This window comes from Spea bombifrons, chromosome 1, assembly GCF_027358695.1.
Source record: "Spea bombifrons isolate aSpeBom1 chromosome 1, aSpeBom1.2.pri, whole genome shotgun sequence".
Classification (NCBI taxonomy): Eukaryota; Metazoa; Chordata; class Amphibia; order Anura; family Pelobatidae; genus Spea; species Spea bombifrons.
The window spans coordinates 90,409,692-90,432,034 of record NC_071087.1 but is presented as its reverse complement, the minus strand read 5'-3'; the positions used below and the strand labels follow the sequence as shown (position 1 = coordinate 90,432,034).

At 37.6% G+C, this 22,343-nt stretch overlaps 1 protein-coding gene across 5 annotated transcripts in view; it reads left to right on the top strand.

Annotated features, from left to right (window-relative positions):
* ZNF462 (zinc finger protein 462) overlaps window positions 1-22,343 on the top strand; it is a 39,070-nt gene that overhangs the window by 2,736 nt on the left and 13,991 nt on the right. For 3 of the 5 annotated variants that reach the window (XM_053465863.1, XM_053465862.1, XM_053465866.1), the window contains exons 2-5: window positions 14,934-15,183; window positions 15,445-20,768; window positions 21,300-21,452; window positions 21,881-22,164. In XM_053465863.1, the coding sequence (XP_053321838.1) occupies window positions 14,964-15,183; window positions 15,445-20,768; window positions 21,300-21,452; window positions 21,881-22,164 (5,981 nt within the window). In that variant the 5' untranslated portion in view covers window positions 14,934-14,963. The remainder of the gene's footprint in view (window positions 1-14,933; window positions 15,184-15,444; window positions 20,769-21,299; window positions 21,453-21,880; window positions 22,165-22,343) is intronic. The other 2 variants (XM_053465864.1, XM_053465865.1) reach the window with 2 other exon arrangements.

Here is a 22,343-nt window from a genome sequence, read left to right as displayed (position 1 = left end):
TACATGCTCCCTATTTTATGAAGAGCCAAAAGAGATGCAAAACGACTGGTTCTTAATACTACCGATGATGCCCTGGCATAGCCATTTTACCTAGTGATATCAAAACATTCTTGTGTTTGCTGTGGGATTTCAATAAATACTAGTAGATGCTGGAGATCAAGCCTTAAGATCATAGATGCCACTGGACTTTTAACCATATAATTTTGGGTTCTGACCTGCCAACCTATCACAGCAGGAGTTATTCGTGTACATATTTGTTTATGATGCCATTTAGTTGAGTGTAACTGTTGGCTTGCTTGGGTACCATGTGCCTCAAACTGAGTAAATTAAAGTGGATTATTACACTAAGGAATGTGACTGCCCATCAGTAGGCTCTTCAACTTACATTTAGTTGATTTGATGAACGGTCTCATTTGTAGAATGTGCATGGTCTTGATGTATCTCACATATATTGGAGAGGCTGATGCCAACCAAAATAATCTACACCTACCAATTAAAAGGCAGCGTTGTTCACTCTGTTGAATCATGGACTGAAGGTTAAAGTAGCCTGGATCATAACAGAGTTGCAGTCTGAACAGAATGCATCCATTTTAGAGCTTGCCTTGGTATCTGTGTCACAGCAGTTACAAAATGGAGTCTTTATGGGTTCACCAGTGCATATAGGTAACATGTTAACTGTCTAATGTCACCCCTTTTTGAAGCTCTTTACATGGGGTATAATACTTTAAACATTATACCGTTTTTTAGTGCATAGACAGTTTAATTTTGGGCTCAAAATGAAAAGAGGAAGTAGTGAAGACATTGAGTTTTCCTGTTATTTTTTCCTCCCGAAACCTGGAAACAGCAGAAAACAAAGGGGATGATAAAATACAAAAATATAATTGATAAATATGAATATAATGTAATTGGGATAATATGTTGCATGTGGGGGATCCAGTAACTTTGATTAGGGATGTCCTCCTTGCAAACTAAAAATAATACCATAAAATTGCCCCAACAGTTTCAAAACTGGAATAGCAGTGGCGACTCATTTATGGATTAGCGTTCACTACTGCAGCCTAATGTTTTCTTCATTAAAACAGCTACTTAGTTAGATAGCCTAAAAGATATATACACGGTTCTCATGAACATATTGGAACATGACAAAGTATAAAATGTGGACCTTATCCATTATCTGCCCAATCATTTTAATGACCACTCAACCTTCTAGTGTGAAAGTGATGTGTTTTTTTAAAAAAAAAACAAAAACATTTTTTACATTGCTTACCATGACATGCAAGCTGGAGTAATTCTGATTCTAGGTATAACAAACTTAATTATTACTATTATCCCCCAAATCTAGCTCTTTGTACCATAATTGATAAATATATTTAGTTCCATCTCTTGTTGAGGCTTCTAAATTGATTGCTAAATAAACACTCTTAATAAAACTGGCCAAATATTATGAAAAGTTATTCTGCTTAATCCACAATCTTCCGATTGTTGTACAAAATGGTGGACCTTTATAAAGGTTGATTACTCTGATACTATATAATTACCTGTTTTACTTTTACAGTATAGGAATGTTGACTGCAAGCATGTCAGTCCTCTGTTAAACATTAACACGTATCCCCTTTTATATTTGTGTCTCTTGATAAGGTGAACCTGACATGAGCATTTCTCATTTGAAGTACTGTGGTTGGGTTTGCAGTGAGTATAACTCCATTAAATGCAGCAACAAAAAAACTATACCTAACACTTAGCCAGTATATATATCCCATTTTCCTAAACTGTACATTATTCAGAATTAGTTTAAAGGAAATTAAGCCTATCAGAGTCACTGCATTCAGGATAATTTATATTATATCGTGTTGTACAGCTTTTGAATTGCATACGTTCATACAAAACTAAAGAATAAATTAAGATTCTTTGCCTTTTCACATACAAATGGTTTTAATTGTTGGAGAACTGGTAATTCTTATACTCTTTTAGGTTTGTTATGTAATGTCTTTTACCGTGGCACCTTATAGTTAAAACATCTGTGTTTTAAAATGTTAACTTTCTGTTAGTCTTGGTTTCTACAATGTTCCCTACCATTATGCATTATGAGTACTGTGTTGCTATGTGTAAACTTAAACCAGAATAATGTGTTTAAACGGTGTCTTCAGTCACAAAGTAAATTAATATATTGTTTTGAATCAAGAGGAAAGGTGCAAAATAAAATCTTATTTCAAAGCAGATCTTGCAGTAATAGCGATACCTTTAAGAGTGCCATGGGATTTCCTTTCAGAGACCAACTTTTGTCATTGATATGTTGCCTTTGGACCTTTTTAAGCTCTTATCATTTCTGGTCTGCAGCAATAGATCATGTTCAAGAGAAAAAAATTCCATTGCATAGAGCATAGGCAAACATAATACTCAATATCCACTTTCAACCTTCAGGCACATTTGAAACACCTAAGTCTTCTGCAAAGCTTCATGTCTTTTTAGAATTGAAGAAGTTCTAAAACAAATGTAACTGTGATATGAAAAGTTTTAAAGATCAGGAAATGATGCACAGGAACCAAGAATCCATAATTGCTGCTGTTTTTTAATCTTCATAGGGCATTGTGGATACACCACTTTCATAGGAAATTCAGAACCTGACTAAATGCTCCTGGAGTTATATTTTGCTGAACATCAAATATATAAATAAATAATTGTTTAATGTGGACAGTTGAAATTAAATATTTACCTTATTGAATTATTTCTGCTATACAACAGATGTGCTACTTATGGAAATGCATTTAGCAGGGCACAACTGAATATTAACTTCACAGTGGAGCTGACTTATTTAGACTAAACTGGATGCATCCAGTTAAAGGGTATGGTGTTTACTAATGTTCAAATTTAAAAGCATGTTTTATACTTTTCCTTAATATTATACTTTGCAGTTGAGTACACTAACCATACACCAATCATCCATAACATTATGACCACTGACAGGTGAAGTGAAAAATGGGCCAAATTGTGATGGCTAGCTGACTGAGTCAGAGCACCTCCAAAACTCTTGTGGGGTTTTCCCAGTCTGCAGTGATAAGAACCTATTAAAAATAGCCAGGGTCATGGGCGGCCAAGGCTCATTGATGCATGTGGGGGGCAAAGGCTGGCCCGTGTGGTGAAATCAAACAGTCGAGCTACTGTAGCTCACATTGATGAAAAAGTTAATGCTGGTTCTGATAAAAAGGTGTCAGAACACACAATGCAGTGCGTAGCCACATGCCAGTCAGCCCATGCTGACTTCTGTCCACTGCCGACAGCATCTAGGATGGGCACGCGAGCATATGAACTGGACCACATAGCAGTGGAAGAAGGTGGCCTGATCAGATGAATCACGTTTTCTTTTACATCATCTGGATGGCGGTGTGCCTTGCTTACCTCGACAACACATGGCACCAGGATGCATCCATGGAGGCCCCACCTCGTCACATACAGGACTTAAAGGATCTGCTGCTAATGTCTTGGTGCCAGATACCACAGCACACTTTCAGAGGCCTAGTGGAGTCCATACCTCCGCGGGTCAGGGCTGTCCCAGGGCTGGCAAAAGGGAGACCTATGCAATTTTAGGCAGGTGGTCATGTTATGGCTGATCGGTGCAATACGATAATTAGATACTCCTCATATGGGTAAATCACTGGGAGCAGCTATCTTAAGTTTTTACAGGATTTTCATGATTTTTTCTCCTTTTCTGCTAAGTTACTGCTCCCTGTTGTTTGGGTAGATTTAAGCATACTGAACTCAAGACATTTTGATGCAATTTGAAGCGTAAATGCACAAGTCCACACCTCTCTTCCTTAAGTTCACGATGTGAGGGCCTTTTGTTTCAACAGTAAACTGGCCATAAAAAGGAGCAAACATAAGTGCCAGCCACTGATACTTCTACTTAAAATTTATTGGAAAATCTTTTCACTTAGAAATGGAGCTCTTAATTATTTTTCCTTTACCTTCACTATAACGGACACCATCCTTTGTGTTTTGATTGACACTACGATGTGGTCTATATTTTTGGTGTTGCATCTGAAGGTTTCACTGTGGCATTTGTTTCTTGTATGTCTTTTGAGACTGTTTGGGCATCTAAGGTCCCTTTTTACAAATGTACAAACTTATGCTGTTTTGATATTGGTGTATTCACAGCAACTTCACAATTCACTATATAATGTAAAGGGCAAACTCAAGTTAGTGTCCGCTTAAAGCAAGGTTGAGATGGCCCTGCATAGTTAATTTGAGTCATGTTGTGGTTTAGTTGTGCAGGGTTTGACTCTGGTCAAATTGTTATGTAACATACTACTTATGTCATGTCATGTCCTGTCCACCCATTGTACAGCGCTAAGTAATTTGATGGCACTATATAAAACAATAAATAATAATGTTCTTCTTGAGAAGATCACTGGGGGCCCTTTGTAATGCTTTGTAAACTCAAGTAGTCAAAATGATTGATTCCCTGGCCCACTCATAACTGATAAGCATGTTTTTGATAAAGTAATTGAGAAGCTGATACTATGTGATGGTTCCTTAAGTAAAATCTGTGTTCAAGGTATACTCATTAGAAGAGAGTCTTTACTGGTTTTTTATATTAGGCATTGTGTCATGTGTTTGAAAAGTTACAGAAAGCTCTTAGATCATAATAATTGCTTGGTACAATAAGAGGAGACATTTATTTTTTGTTCATAGTCACAATAAAATAGAATCTACATTTGGTGAGGCCTGGGTGACGTTTAATTTTCCTACATAACAATCTTTTTGTGGGTTTTATGGAACAGAGCGACTTGTTCCTTAGACCATGAGTTACAGGTAGTTATGTGGTAAAAATATCAGTTTAACTATGCCAAACTAAACTTCTCTCTCAAATGCTTGTATGGGCATGGATTATGCATGGCAAACTCATATTGTCGTTTAAGAGAAACTTGCAAGACTGACAAGTCTGTCATATTTGAGATGACATCTATTTACAAAAAAAGCATTATTTTAATTTAATCTGGAGACATGACGGTCTTTCTCTGTTTATATGGTTCACCCTGAAGGATTTTATTTCTTGCCACTAGAGCACTTGGGAAGTAATATACTGTTTAGCATTATGTACCATGTCTAGTAAAATATTTTACTGATTGCCTGTGATGAGCAGTGAAATGGTGCCTTCAGATCTGCATTGTAAGCAGTTCTCCTACAACTGCTGTGACGCAGGAGATAATTTGTTGGGCAAGCAACGGCATGGGGGTGGATCTATAGAGCAGGATGTGTAATGTCAACATGAAGTATTGAAGCTGGCAGCCAGAAGGATAGCAGCCATTTCATGCCAGTGCAGGAAAACCATCTAAAGTTGATATTGTCCTGTCATAAAATGTTCTCCTACATTGATAACATTGTCCTCCTTTAAACTATATTTACAGTGTTTGCTTTAGCTACATTTGTTTTTTTCCTCTCAAAGACTATGGACAGAGGTTGTTTGTGACACAGCACATTTGTCTATGCAAGAAGGTTAGTTGTTTGCAGTTTTTATCTGTGGATCTTTGCTCAGAGTATTTTTGCGCATTGATAAAAATGTTATTAAACTGTATCATAAAGGATACAATAATAAAGGGTCAGCTTTTCAACAGAGAAACCTGCCTGGCTGCAACAGCCTCACCTCTTCTGGGAAGGATATGCTATGGACTTTGCATTGTGCATAGAGGCACAGTCATAATGGGACAGTAAAGGACATTCCCAAAACCCAATCTTGGAAGCATGGGATTGTCTTCTTTGTATGCTGAAGCATTAAGGTTTTCCTTCACTAGAAGTAAGGGGCCTAGCCCAAATCTTGAAAAACAGCCCCAGACCATTATTTCTCCTCCACCAAACTTTACAGTAGGCACTATGTGTTCTGATATTCAGAGGACAGGTGATTTGTATTTACTATGGGCTTTAGCACTCGGCATCCCCTCTCTGAGAGTGTTTGTGGTCAACCACTTCACGGTTGAGATGCTACTCCTAGATGCTACCACTTCACAATAATAGCACTTGACAATGCCATGACAATGCCATGTTTTAAAGTCTATGAGATCTTTAGTACAACTCATTGTACTGCCAATGTTCATCTATGTAGCTAGCATGCGTACGTGCATGAAGATTTACTTTAAGCAGATTTTTCTTTACAGGACTCACCACCAACAACTGCAGCACTACACCATCAGCAACATGCTATGAGGCTGAATTTCTACACTGGCAGTAGGGCAATGGGCAAGCACTGGCACAAAAATAGATTCAGTACCTTGTTGTTTTACCCACAATTGGACCTTTTTTTATTAAATGATTGTAAGGAAGTTTATAGAGCAGCAGCATTAGAGCAGAGGGCAGACAGATGGTAGAAGAATCACTACTCACCCAGTTTGAATAATCAGTGCAGGGTAACCTAGGGTTAAAGAGAGAGTATTTTAACTTTGGACACTGGTAGATGTGCATGAAAGGAGTTGCTGGGCCACCGAGGAGAGGCTGTACATTGTTGTATAGAGGGATCCTACTGGGGAAGACTACTGGTCATATTAGTGACTACTTCTAAAAATAACTTATTCTGTACCCTCTACACACAGACCCTTGGCGCTTTTCTGTCTGAAAGAGTGCTAAAACTGCTAGTAATGGCACCAAAACAGATGAACGAATGGATGCTGAAATTTTTAAAGGTTTAGTGTTCGTTTTCGTTTGTTTCATTAGGGGTCCCTCCTTTTATTCAGAGATTCATATCAAATTATGTAAAATTCATTAAAAACATTTGTACGAATCAGAATGTTTATAAGACAACACAGTGATGGAGCGCTTCTACTGAGACGGTTGGAGAAATGTAAGAGAAGTTTGATCGATATTGCTGAGAAATTTCACCTAGATTTAAGGACACAAAAGTTGATCCAATGGAGACAGAAAAACCATCTGGTGTGAGCAAGTTCCAAAGGATGTTATCTACAGTTTACTTAATCATCCAGCCAGTCACATGATGATGTGACATTTAGTCCAAGACAACTCATGTATTTGAGTTTAAACTATCCCTGGACTAAAGCTAGACATCACACAAACCTCCAGCATGTCTGATTGCCATCTCTCTCCCTCAAATGGAATGGTGTTCAACCAATATCTTCTTCTGTTGAAAAGGAAATATGAGGTTACAAAAGTAATTTTATATTGAAATAAACACTAATTTATATAGCTGCTTTTTTCTCAAATTTTTCTTTTGCAATGTAAACATGTATCTGGGGTATCCAAATCCATAACTATAACCTTAAGTGAACCTTGTATAATATACATATTACTGAAAAGAAAGCCCTTTATAGCAATGCACTAATCTCTGAATCACATAACTTCTCTCTCTCAAATAGATCTGTTTGTTTGCCATTATGTTTAGATCAAGTAAATAAAATATAGATTTGTACAAAAAAAACGTAATTCCCTTTTTAGGCAATGTACATTAACTGTGCAACTATATGAAACCAGCTCTTTCAATACAATTAACGTTGGTAAGCCAAGGACACTACCTTTGCTAATCTGAAATGTGATGTAGAGTGTCTCTTGACTGCATGTGGAAACTCACATCCCAAAATAAATCCCTACCATTTCATCATAGTTCCATTTTGCTAGTAAGGTTAAAATAGTTTACAAAGCATACAAAGAATAAGTACATTAACATAGCATAAAAAGGAGGGGTTCTTAAAAAAGGCATCTGATTCTGGAAAATAAACGGCTTTAATGTGGAAATAAAGCATGGAAAAATTTTGCAGCCGGGATAAAGGAGAATAATGCATATTAGAAGATACATTTAGTTACAATTCATGAGCGTCTTGTATCATTTATAATCATACTGCCAATCTTGGGTTTTCTGTAGATCCAGTTTTAATCACAACAAACTGACAGAGGGTTATTTATTTACTTTAAAGTTAGTCAATTTATACAATTTTGATTTTGCTGTCTGCTCTTGTTGAAATATCACAAAATTCTGTTTGTCATCATTGAAGGTAGACATCCTATTTATGAATTACTTAGTTTTCTAAGTGTATGGATCTGAAAGGCATTTTGGACCATACTATGTTGTTGAAGGGAATTTTCTGAGGTCATTAAGTCATTGACTTAACTTTTAAAAGGATGTACACCGTAGCGTGGCTTCCTGTTATTTGGTTAATGGCTGTAATAGTTCCATTACCATATGCTTCCTGGAATCAACACTAATAATGAGCTGAATTTTGTCATCAAGCACCTTTTTTGTTCAAAAATTATATTCTTTTGTAAAGCGATTTTAATTCAAGTCAATTCATTATTTGCTGTTTGTCAAACATGTAGTAGTCTTTTTTTTTTTTTGTCAATCAATAACTTCAGATATTGTCTCATAGATGGGCCTGATATTCACAAACTTCACTTTTTCCATCCCTGGTAAAGATTCATTATGATACAGTTGTAACTGTGTTCTACAAGAATGAAAAAATATAAAAACAGGGTACTTAGCTTTTTAACCCTCTATTCATTCCTCGGAACACATGTGGTAGCTTCCCCAAGGACTCTTCCTTCAAAAAGCCCCTTATAACAGGTATATGGATAAAACAGAACAAATTCTGGGGATACAGCTTTAAAAATACTCTGTAAAAAGAATAAAAACCACAAATGGTGCAATAACGTTTAAAAGGTTTAAAACAGCCCCCACTAGTTGTGCCACACTCACAAGATTGTAGTAGGAACTGCGCCTTAAAGATAGCCTGTATCTTAGGAATCCTGAAGATTTACTGGAACTTTTTAAAACCACCTCAAAGTTTTAAAAACCGGTCATCTGCTGGATACAAACGGATGATAGGCAGGCAGGGTATCTTCCAAAAGTTCTTTATTTAAAATAGCCCATTAAAAATGCTTAATGTTTTAAGAAACTAAGTCCAACGCGTTTCGTCATATGTTGACTTCATCAGGGACTAGTTATAACACATCAAGAAGCATAAGCTAACAAAATATAAACTATATATATATAGTTTATATTTTGTTAGCTTATGCTTCTTGATGTGTTATAACTAGTCCCTGATGAAGTCAACATATGACGAAACGCGTTGGACTTAGTTTCTTAAAACATTAAGCATTTTTAATGGGCTATTTTAAATAAAGAACTTTTGGAAGATACCCTGCCTGCCTATCATCCGTTTGTATCCAGCAGATGACCGGTTTTTAAAACTTTGAGGTGGTTTTAAAAAGTTCCAGTAAATCTTCAGGATTCCTAAGATACAGGCTATCTTTAAGGCGCAGTTCCTACTACAATCTTGTGAGTGTGGCACAACTAGTGGGGGCTGTTTTAAACCTTTTAAACGTTATTGCACCATTTGTGGTTTTTATTCTTTTTACAGAGTATTTTTAAAGCTGTATCCCCAGAATTTGTTCTGTTTTATCCAAAGATTCATTATGCTCTTAAAATACGTTATATATATGTCTGATCTCTTGTACCCTGACCAGAATATGAAGACAGCCATGAGCAATTATAGCTAAACTGAACAGCCAATCAGGTGACAGTGCAGTTTCCCGCCTTTCTTTCTTAACAGTGAACGCGCTTCAGCGAGAATTCCATTCCAGGTACCACTACTAATGGACAATAACGTTTTTATTGTTGGAATTAAGTCACATTATTAAGTGCCAGTACATTTCTAAACTCGATAATTTATCCTGAATAAAATCTTTACATATTTTGTTCCTCATGAAATGGTGTTCTGTTTTTGAAGAGCTGCTTAAAATGAGTGCTCTAATAATTGTATATTAGGATTGGCCACCCACCCCCCAATGGAAAAAAGAAGTATAGTTGCAGTGAAGTTTCTTTTTTTTTATGGTAAGGTCAGTAACTAAAAAAAACTTTGGAAGAAACTGCATAGGAATTTATTCACTAAAGGGAGAGTTGACAGAAGAGTTGTAGTTTCAACTACCTGACATAACTATACATTATGAAGGTCCAACCTAACCCCAGTGAGTGAGTAAATCAGTGGGATTTCTTCAAAGGCTCCTTACATATCAAACTATGTATCATCCTTTAAAGTGACCATAGGCCAATCATTATATTATTACTTCCATAACTGTAGGATTACCTTTTATTAGCCATAGCTTTTTTCACCTCAGAAACAGACCTCAGAAGTCTCAATAGCTTATGTGACAACTTTTTCTAAGTTGTATAAACTGAAACTAATGACGCCATCTTCTCTCAGACCAATATAGATATATCTATTTTTATTGCTTGCTGTCCTGTTGGCTACTGCTGTGGAAATTCGATCAGGTATTTTCGCCACTGAAAACTGAAATGTTGGGCTGGAAACTCTATTTGAAATGAAAACCTGTGACCTGCATAGAGTTTCTATAGGAAACAGTGTGTAGTGCTTGTAAAGTGCAGATCAATTTTGCCAACAGATGTGGAGTTATTACTGTACTTAGTCGCAATGGGGAATATCCAGTACAAATTTCAATCCTTATGACTTTTGGTTTTCCAACCATATTTTGTAGGTGGCGTTTCATGAGGAGGTAGGTTCTTCCTACCTGCTAAATAATTTATTTCTAAATGCTTAAGCAGAAAACAAATATAAAATATCGGGCAGTTGGGTTAATTGCGCTATTTTAACTTAAACCATTGGGCTTTAACTGCTTAATAGATGCCACTTCAAGGTACAAAATAATATTATTTTCTGTGGTTTCAGAAAAACAACAAAGTACTACCAAAAATATAGTTTGCGATAAATGTAACATAGCTTTATGGAGGAATACGTGCAGGTTTGTATATGAGCAACTTATGCACATGTTCTATATAGGGCTGCTACAACTACTCCTGCCAACGAATTTCATTATCTATTAGTTGAATCGATTTTATCGACTATAAGATGAGGGGATTTTTTTTTTTGGTTTTTTTTTTAAGAGCAAATGCTCTGAAAAATACCCTTTGTCTTATACGCCTCAAATAGATGTCGGCCTGTAACATTAAGATCCCCCGCTACTGTCTTCCACTTCCCCCGGGGCTTCTATGATGGAGCACCAGCGTGACATGACTTTACGGTGCTCCACCATAGAAGCCCCAGCGGACGTACCAGCCAGCAGCAGCAGAGGTTGCCTGCACGCATTGCGCAATGTTCGCCGGCTGCCAGGAAGGAGGTTCTGCCGCAGTGCTGCAAGGGATCTGGATCCTCCTCTCTGGCAGCCGGTGGGCATCTGTGCGATGTGCGCAGAAAACCTCCGCTTCTGCCGGCACTTCGGCTGAGCTTCTATGATGGAGCTCCAGCGAAAGTGCCGGCCAGCAGCAGAGGTTTGTCAGGGGGGCACAGTGGCATATCTAGGGTATAAGGCATACAAGAGGGCACTATTCAACAAGGGCAACGTTTCGACCATAAGGTTGAAACGTTGCCCTTGTTGAATTCAACACACCTTACTTAACTACTGGAGTGCTGAGCAACTTTATTTGTGATATTTTGGGGTGCTGGTGGAGCCCAGTTCGAGCACCAGAATTATGGAGTGCTGTTCTACTATTTCTACATAAATATAGATCTCTAGCAAGAACATGTGATTGACACATTACATTGGTTGAGATGGTTAGAAGACCTTCTTTATAAGGTGGCAACATAATCACTTTTTATATGCAACCTCAATTTGATTTAATGGCAATGTACATGAATTTTTTTGCTTAGTAAACAAATGGCATAATAACATATGACCTACAAACAAATTAATGCATTGGGGATCTATTAACATGTTTTTGTCGGTAGATAAATGGAACATCCTTCCACCAGAACTGCTAAAGTTTAATGTGTTGAGTGGAGTCATGCACAGGAACGGCATAAAGCTATCCTGAATCTAACACAAGACCAAGGACTAGATGGGGTAAATGGTTCAATGTTTCCGCTACACATGCAAATGTGTGAACAGGGATAAGCGATTTTGACTTTGTGGCAGACCTGATACTAAATGGACCGTATGCAATCACAAGGATTGTCACTGATACAGGTATCTGAGTGTGCTACAAAGTGTTAAAAATGGTCTTATCACCATAACAACTAACAGAGTGTCCAGGTCAGTAGGCTGCTATGATGTTAAAACCACTTTCCAAAATTTCCTGCAGAAACATGTTTCTAGATCCCCAATGTGTTAATTTGTGTGTAGGTCATTTTGTTAATATACCATTTGTCTACTGAGCAAAAATGCCTTAATATTCATGAATTGCTATTGAATCGAATTGAAGTTACATATAAACAATGATTCTGTTGCAAGATATAAAGTTATACCTCAGATGGTTCAATCTACAGAAAGATTGCATTGGTTGCTTGATAAGAAGACCACTCAATTCTTTAAAATCAATTGAAGGAAATTGGTAATTATCTTTCTAGACGAGGAAGGAAAATGAAACATTGAAATATAAGAATGTTATTGTAAGGTTTTACGTAAAAGGGGCAGACAAGGTGTGCATGCAAAGGATTGCGTGGGTCATTAAAGCCTGTGGGCATGCTGCCTACACGTTTAGGAAATTAATCAAAACGAGGTTATTTTTAACATTTTTGGCTTATAGTTTTTGAAATCACCTGGACTGCAAAGATCCCTTATTCCTTAGGATAGTGCAGGCAGGTCTAAATAGATGTATGGGACATCACTCTCACCTTTGTCTGTCTTCTTCAAAAGACAGAAGCAAGGTTTTGGACCAGAAATTCAGGTGAGAATTACTGATAACTAGATCGGCCAGCCCTTATGCCATTTATATTTTTAGGTAACAAAACGTTATGCTTCATGCCATAAATTTACAAATAACCTACATCCTTCTGCATCTGAGAGCTCTGTGAAGTAACAATAACATTCTAATTAGCCAACAATATTAATTGTTGGTTTGGATCATAAATTGAAAGGTTTCTAGATGGCCAGCAGATCCATGGAAACCGTGATCAGTGTTTTTTCATTAAATTATTTTAATTTACATTACTCACTTATTTAAGAATGTTTGTTTGTAAGCCTTGGAGCTACCATATACATGGGGTTTAAATAAAATCCAGAATGGTTTTGTCTTTAACATAACACTTGTTTTCTCTACAGTAGATAAGGTGCCTGTTAGTTTTATTTTGCTAACTTGATCCCCCTAAAAGCTTGAAGCTGTTTTTAGAAATCAGGTTTCCCTCCATTGCTATGTAGTAGAGCTTTCTGAGAACCTGTTTCATAAAAGCTAGCTGGAGTCTCTTCTGTTAAAGGGTGTGCCTTTTGGCAGGACTTGCTGATATGGACAGGCTGGCTGGTGATTAACAGAGGTCAATAGACTTTGGAATCTAGCACACAGTCAGGTGGTTCAGTCTTCTCCCTGCATTAGGACAACTCCCAAGAGAACCAAATAATTTTTGGGATATGATGTATTTCTTCTTGCTTCAGGTTAAATTAAACATTGTTTTTTAGTAACGGTTGTTTTAGATTTTAAAACTTTACATTTTTGAATACTATTTTGGATGTTATGTTATATGATCTGCTTTTTTAAACAGTCTGACAGTTGGGGAAATCTTATGTTGCAAGGACACCAAGAAATAGTTAATGATACCATAAGACAGTAATGTTCTTGCCGGACTGGTCTTTGCTGATACATTAGGGACATCTCAGTGCTTGATATTTATGTTGGCCAAATGTACTCTTAGATAATGCTGGAATAATATGAAGCCATGTTGTATTTAAGACTTAAGACTTCTGCTGACTGTGATCTGAAGGTAAAATGGCTGCTTCTAATGCTCAGATGACTAGGGCTGCATTGTGAACAGCTTCTCTGACGCAGGATCTCCTATCTGTCTCCTGATTGTGAGACAAAAAAAAACCTTCAGCAGAGCTGTGTCTTGTTTGGCTGGGATGAAAGGACTAAGCTTGGGGGAAGGGAACAGAAAAACTGGATGATCTGCTTTTCTCTGAAGTGCTTTGAATGCAGGAGTCATCTGCACCATGGAAAAAAATGCTTTGAGATGTAATGGAGTGTGCTGAAGAGACATGGGGTGGGGCTTCCTTTGCTGCTGAAATTTGATCTACAGCAGATAGCAAACTCTTCCACACAATCCAGTCTTGTGAAATGAAATAAAAGCTTCTAGTATCTTGATAGCTGCAGGTTTAAAAGTAGCTGTTGTAAAGCTCACGTTGATGGGGAGAAAAAGACAAGCTGTAGCTTAGGTAAATATATCTGTGAAGGAGTATTCTGTCTTTCTTTCCAGAGCTATATTCCAGAATGGTTGAGGATCTTTCTTCTGCATGAAGGCATGATGCAGTGCCCATTTTTTTTCCTTTTTTTTAACCAATGGTTACCGTGATACCACGTTACTGCAAGTGTCCAAGTATCCTTTTAAAACCACTCTTTTTGAGGGGTATGTTAATGGCATGTGCATGGCATACATGTGCATTCATAAAACCTTAAGCCAGAAGCAATAAGAAAAGACTGGAAGATAAGACACAAATAAATACAAGTCTATGCTGACCTGCAATGTTTTCCTCCAGGGTGTATCCACCAACATGGTGGTTCCCTCGGTTTCCATTTGCATCCATGTACATCTTATCCTTTTCCAAGGCATTAATATATTAAGTACTCTAAATAGGGGGTCTTCACTGAATTGCAGAATATATAATACACTGTTTTGTTTTTTTTATTTGGATTTAATGTTTCTCGGAAATAAAACAATACTGGCTAAGGATCGCATAAAAGGATCAGAATTATTCAATCAATGATGTAGATGTTATTGATACACGATTTATATAACAATGTATCTAGCTATGAATATTCCGATGTTCATATCGTACTCATTATAGTTTTTTTTATGTAGGTAATAAAATTAATGGGAATAGTTTTATTTAATCATGGAAATAACTATATCAAATCATCCATGAGTTCACATATCTTTGGTTCATTTTGCCTTTGCATTTTTCTCTATATAACCCAATGTTTTATCTCCTTTCTGTTTCAGAATTCCCTAATGTAAAATCATTATCTGACCATGGAGGTTCTGCAGTGTGATGGTTGCGACTTTAGAGCCCAGTCCTATGATGAACTAAAGGCTCACATTCAAGATGTACATACTGCATTTTTGCAACCCACAGATGTAACGGAAGAAGGTTCTAGTCAGACTAGATCAGTGGGTACAAATTCCAGCAACCAGTCAGAAGGTGTGTTCTCTTCAGTTAAAGATGAATTTGTTGCAACAGAAGAAACTCATGGTGGGTTGATTTTTATTCAAGACCCATATCTATCATTCCAAACTGGAAGTAAACCAAAACAACTCCAGTTCTAAATGTTTATGTACTTTCATTTGTATTTGGCCTGTTTACAATTATACACTAGATCTGTAAAACCTTTTTGTTTTTTGTGTAGTTTTGCAAATAATTCATGTAATTTTATATATCCTGAAATGAAACAGTGTGTATTTTATATAGATAAACTTTTTTATACTTACCTAGTTATTTGCTTTGTGATTTCAGACCAGGGTGTTCCTCAAGTTCAAACTTCATATTATGGCCATAACGCAACTTTATTTGGTCAATCTGCAATAGGAAGCTCAAAGCCGACCAACAAATTTTTCCAGTGCAAGTTTTGTGTTCGTTATTTCAGATCCAAAAATCTACTTGTGGAACATACCAGAAAGGTTCATGGTCATGGAGCAAATTCAACCCCTGGATCTATGAACTATAATATTATGATGCACGATGGCTTTGGAAAGGTTTTCTCCTGCCAGTTTTGTACTTACAAGTCACCCCGAAGAGCAAGAATAATCAAGCATCAAAAAATGTATCATAAGAATAGCCTAAAAGAGACTTCACCTACAACCTCACAAGCTGTTCCTGTGACAGTTCAAGAAACTTATAAGGAACTTCCAGCAGAAGTAGTAGAACGTAGTATTCTTGAATCAATGGTGAAGCCCTTAACAAAGTCTAGGGGTAACTTTTGTTGTGAATGGTGTAGCTATCAGACACCCCGAAGGGAACGCTGGTGTGATCATATGATGAAAAAACATCGTGGGATGGTCAAGATACTGTCAAGCTTACGGCAAGATGGCATGAACATGTCAGAGTTACAAAATAAAACTTCACTTGGTTCAAGTCCTAGCACCAGCTTTATGCCACTGAACTTAGGGTCACATGATCTCCCTAATGCTAATGTTCAGAGCTATAGAAGCCCTGTCAATAATGTACTACCTAGAGGGGGTGCTCCCAAATATCCACCCATGTCATATGTTCCAATTAAGCCAAAGCCTTCTCCAAATACAGGCCTCATGAACATGTCAGATAGGTCACCGTATGGGTTTTCAGACAAGTCTAATGTTCCACCGGAAATGGATGATACTGCAATGCTAAACGATTCTAGTTCAGATGAAGAGTATATTGAGCTGGATAGTGAAAATGGTTTAAGCTCACTGGATCATCATGGTTCAGGAATGTCTGGAGAGCCATTGTTGGGTTCAGAAAACAACAAATTACTAGAAACAAAGGGAATTCCATTTAGAAGGTACATGAACAGATTTCAGTGTCCTTTCTGCCCGTTTCTTACAATGCATCGACGGAGCATCTCTCGGCATATTGAAAACATTCACCTATCTGGGAAGACTGCTGTATACAAGTGTGATGAATGTCCATTTTCATGCAAAAGCCCTTTAAGGCTTGGTGCACATAAACAATGTCATTCTGGTGCATCACCTGAGTGGGATACACTAGGCACATTCAATGATAGTATGCCTTCATCCTTAAATGAAAGTTTTGATAGTAGTAATATCAATGGGAGAAAATCTATATTTATGACTGATTCTACCCAACAGTATCCTTACAAATGCACCATGTGCAGTTATTCTACTACTACTCTAAAGGGTCTACGTGTTCATCAACAACACAAACATTCATTTTGTGACAATATGCCTAAGTCTGATAGTAATATGGTGAGGCAGACACAGGAGAGTGAACCAGATTCCAATTCCAATATGGTTAGGAAGAGCCAGACGTCCATATTGGGATTATCTTCTAAAAATAATTTTGTGGCAAAGGCATCTCGAAAAAGTTCAACTGACTTTCCTTTAGACTTGTCACCTGGGAAAAAAAGAACAAGGATTGATGAAATTGCGAGCAATCTGCAGAGCAAAATTAATCAGAGTAAACAGCAGGAAGAGGATTCTGTCATTAATGTGGAAGATGATGAGGAGGAGAATGAAGTGGAGATAGAAGTAGAGCTAGACAAGGAAGATGATATGTCCGAACCAATAATGGAGTCAGAAAATGCATATACCCTTCAGCAGATCTGGAACAAGGATGCAAATTCTACCCAGAAAAGCATGAACTTCAGAAATATTCAGCAAAATTATTCAGCATCCAATGGCGCAGAAATTGAGTTGACTCTGTCAGATGATGATGATGATTATTACTACCAGTCTGTGGTCCTCAAAGACCAAGACTCTCACGCATTAGTATCTAATCAGTCTGGTTTGTTTGGTGAAAATGACCAACTGAATGAAAGTTCTGAATATAATGAGGAGTCTGGAAGATTATACTACTGTAAGCACTGTGACTTTAGCAACAAATCTGCAAGGAGTGTTAGTACTCATTATCAGAGGATGCATCCATATATAAAGTTTAGTTTTCGGTATATTTTGGATCCAAATGATCACAGTGCAGTATACAGATGCCTAGAATGCTATATTGACTACAATAATTTTGATGACTTGCAGCAACATTATGCTGAGCATCACCCAGAGGCAATGAATGTTCTCAATTTTGACCAATCTGATCTGATATATCGGTGTCGCTTTTGTTCTTACACAAGTCCAAATGTTCGAAGCTTGATGCCACATTACCAAAGAATGCATCCAACCGTTAAAATCAACAATGCAATGATATTTTCCAGTTATGTCGTTGAACGTCAAGATGAATTATCTTCTGAATCACAGACATTGAGGGAAATCTTGAATTCTGCACCTAAAAGCATGGCCACATCTACTCCATCGGGGCAAGGTGCTAGCACCACTGCATCTTTAAACAAAAATGCCACAAAGTCCTTTGCATCAGAAAATGAAAATCAAAAGGCACCACCTTCAGTTAATAATGTGGTAGTTTATGACTGCGACGTATGTAATTTTGCAAGTCCAAACATGCATTCTGTCCTAGTTCATTATCAGAAAAAACATCCGGATGAAAAGGCTTCCTACTTTAGGATTCAAAAAACAATGCGTATTGTCTCTGTTGACAGTGGATCTGCAATGTCACAGCTGGCATTTGATGGAGGCTCTTCCATAACACCATCTCCCTCTAATGTGACTACACCAAACCAAGAATTTAATGCTGAAATATACTTTTGCAAGCACTGCTCATATACCAATCGCTCGGTTGTTGGCGTATTAGTTCACTATCAAAAACGACATCCTGAAATTAAAGTCACTGCAAAGTACATTAGACAGGCACCTCCAACAGCCGCTGGGATGATAAATTCTGATTCCCAACAAAGCACACATTCAACAAAACCAGCTACTACCCAGAATGCAAAGAAGAGCACATTACAACCTCGAGAAAATGAGATGTTTTTCTGTCAGCACTGTGATTATGGGAATCAGACTGTTAAAGGCGTTCTTATTCATTATCAAAAGAAACACAGGGATTTTAAAGTAAACGCAGATGTAATTAGACAGCATACAGCTGCCATTAGGAGCCTTTGTGATCAGGGGCAAAAGAAGCTTGACACAAACACAAATTTAGCACCTTCAGCTGCTGATAATGAAAAAACAAAACTTCGAAGTCTCAGGTGTAGACAGTGTTCATATTCAACTCCTTACGTGTATGCTCTAAGAAAACATATGAAAAAAGATCATCCTAATTTGAAGGCAACAGTTACTTCAATATTGAAATGGGCCTTTTTAGATGGCTTCATAGAAGCTGGTTATCACTGTGAATGGTGTATCTATTCCCATCCAGAACCAAGCGGTTTGCTTGAACATTACCAAAGAAGACACCCTGAACATTATGTGGATTATACCTACATGGCTACTAAGTTATGTGCAGGTCCAGAAAATGTTGCACAAGCTGCATCAGACTCCAAATCCTATAAATGTAGAGACTGTAGTTTTGAGGGACCCTCTATATGGGATATAACTAATCACTATCAAGCCTTTCACCCTTGGGCACTAAAAGGGGATGAATCAATACTACTTGACATAATAAAAGAAAAAGATGCTTCGGACAAGGCAAATGCAGAAGACTCTATTTTGTCCCATATTCAGTCAATACAGAACCCTGTAACCAACACTGAGCCACAATTGGACAGTGGGGATGAATCTAATTTATTGCAAGAAAAAAGCTTACAGTCAACTGGTCACTCTGCATTATCTTCTTCGCCATATCAGTGCGCAGTCTGTCAATCTGAATACAATAACCTACATGGCCTTCTTACACACTATGGCAAAAAACATCCTGGTATGAAGGTGAAAGCTGCTGATTTTGCACAGGACACAGACATTAACCATGGAGCTGTGTATAAATGCAGGCACTGTCCTTATATAAACACTCGAATTCACGGAGTCCTCACTCACTATCAAAAACGTCATCCTACCATAAAAGTCACTGCTGAAGATTTTGTACATGACGTGGAACCGCCTTCTGAAATGTCTCAGAATGATGCAGAAGAGCATAATCGCATCTTTAAGCAAGGGTATGGTGCTTACAGATGCAAAATATGCCCTTACTTCCACGGGACCCTTGAAAAGTTAAAAATCCATTATGAAAAATATCACGACCAACCGGAACCTGACATACTCTCACAATCCTCCCCAAGAGACAGTTGTTCAGGGGACCCAGAGACCCTTTCTGATGATCAGCCACCTCAGACTGTTGTTACTCTGGAGCCTGGAGAGGTCCCTGATGAAGCAAGTTTTAAACATAACCATGTCCCTTCCCATACTGTCTTTAGGTGCCAGCTATGTAAATACTTCTGCTCTACCAGAAAAGGGATAGCACGACACTACCGCATCAAACATAACAATGTTCGAGCTCAACCAGAAGGAAAAAACAATTTATTCAAATGCGCACTTTGTGCATATACAAATCCAATTCGCAAAGGCCTTGCTGCCCACTACCAGAAGCGGCATGATATTGATGCATATTACACCCATTGTTTAGCTGCATCCAGAACGGTTACTGACAAGCCCAATAAAGTTATCATTCCCACCCCTCCTAAAGACGACTCTCCAGAACTGAGTGATGAATTAAAGAAAGCAGTGGAAAGAAAAAAATGTTCTCTCTGTCCTTTTCAGTCCTTCAGCAAAAAAGGTATTGTTTCCCATTATATGAAACGCCATCCAGGTGTTATTCCCAAAAAGCAAAATGCCAGCAAGCTCGGTTGTTACTTTACAGCTGTGTATGCGGAAGAAAATGAATGCCAAAGTTCTGGTGAAGACAAGCTTGAACCTGAAGCACCAGTTGTTGAAGAGCCTGAGCCTCCAGAACCTGAATTGCTTCCATTTAGGTGTATAAAATGCTTTAAACTCTCATTTAGTACTCCTGAGCTGCTGTGCATGCATTATACAGACCACCACAGTAAGGACATAAAGAGGGACTTCTCCGTTTTGGGCACTACTGGCACAAGATCCTCTACCACCACATATCAATGCAAGCATTGTGGCAGCAAGCTGAACAGTGTAACTGAGCTGACCTTGCACTTGAATTCTCACATAGAAGACTTTCAGAAACGTGCAAAACGCCAGGAAAGACGGAAGCAGCTTATGAACAAGCAAAAAAGCACAGAGACTGCTCTTGCAGATGGTAAACCTGATAAGGTAAGGACCTTTTTGTATGTTTTTTATTCTCCACCCCAATTCTAGGCATTTAGAATTGTGTAGGGCCTCTAGTACATTATTCTTTCATATCAAGACAGAATTGTTAAATAACATGGATATTTAGCTGTAAAGATTATATGTTTAATTACTTTGTGTATCAACAATTGTATACAGTTTTAAAATTGTCCCTTGGTTTTCGGTAACGCCCATGCCTACATTGTCCATTTATATTGTGTTGGTAGCTAGGATAAGTGACTTTTATTAATAGTATGAATTCTGACAGAAATGCCACAAAGGCACCCTTGTAAAAATCGGTTGCCACCTTTTATGTCTGTATATAATAATGTTTTGGCTTCTCTAAATTAAAAAAAAAAAAGTTTTTCCTCACACTGAAATATGTACAGATGTTAGCTTGTTAGTACATCTACATATGTTGCATAGACAGTCTTTTAGACTTTAACTTGGTTAAAACATGTTAAGATATGGAAAATATTTAGAATTCTAACATTTTGCATTTGTTTGTAGTTACAGACTGGTCAGGAGGGGCTGCCTAAACCCCAGAAGGAAAAGGTAGTTGTTGGCTACAAGTGTAAATTCTGTGTGGAAGTCCATCCAACACTCCGTGCCATCTGTAATCATCTCCGTAAACATGTCCAGTATGGCAATGTACCTCCTGACTTCAAGGTAAACGACTGTTTAAAAAAAGAGTAACATTTTGGCATTGGATATGGTCAGATTGCAAGTAGTTGCCTTTGATTATCATTTCTGGACATCCAAAAGCCTGCAGGAAAACCACCAATCAGCATATTTCAGGATTCAAGTATTTTACTGATGATGATGATGTCCAGCAGGTGAATCCTAAATATTTATGTTCCATTATGTTATCGTATGCAATATAAATTCTGCATGATGGCAGCTCCCTCACACATCATTACAGAATTAACAGAGATAATTTTTAGATTCATGGCCAATTAAAATGGAAAATCATCGTTAATCTGTTCTATTTATGAGTAACAACTAGGATAGGGGTAATTGGAATGTGAGAGTTGACTTATAAAAGAAAGCATATGCTTTAGCATTTAGTTTATAATTTTGTTGTATATTTTTAAAAGGATGACGAGGACGATATCACTGATATGAATGATGATGTTGACAAAGAACCTGATAGTTCAAATGCATCTGTAGCAGAAGGAGCTGTGGAAGGAGAAGCAAAAGAGCCCAATCAGGAGGAACAATCAAGACCCGGAGGCTATCCTTGTACCCAATGCGATCGTGTTTTAATGTCAATGCAAGGTCTCCGTTCCCATGAGAGAAGTCACTTGGCACTGGCACTGTTTACTCGAGAAGACAAATACAGCTGCCAGTTCTGCTCCTTTGTCTCTGCCTTCAGACACAAGTAAATGTTTGCTTTTTTGTTTTGTTTTGTTTTTTGTTCTTCTTTTACTTTTTTGACCTGTGCAAGTTTGCAACTCCTATCAAAGACCTCAGTGGTTTGTTTTCTAAAACATAAGTATGGAGTTGGGAAAGTGCAAGCACTCTTGCATACTGTGCAAGTAAACCTTTGTTTAGTCATAT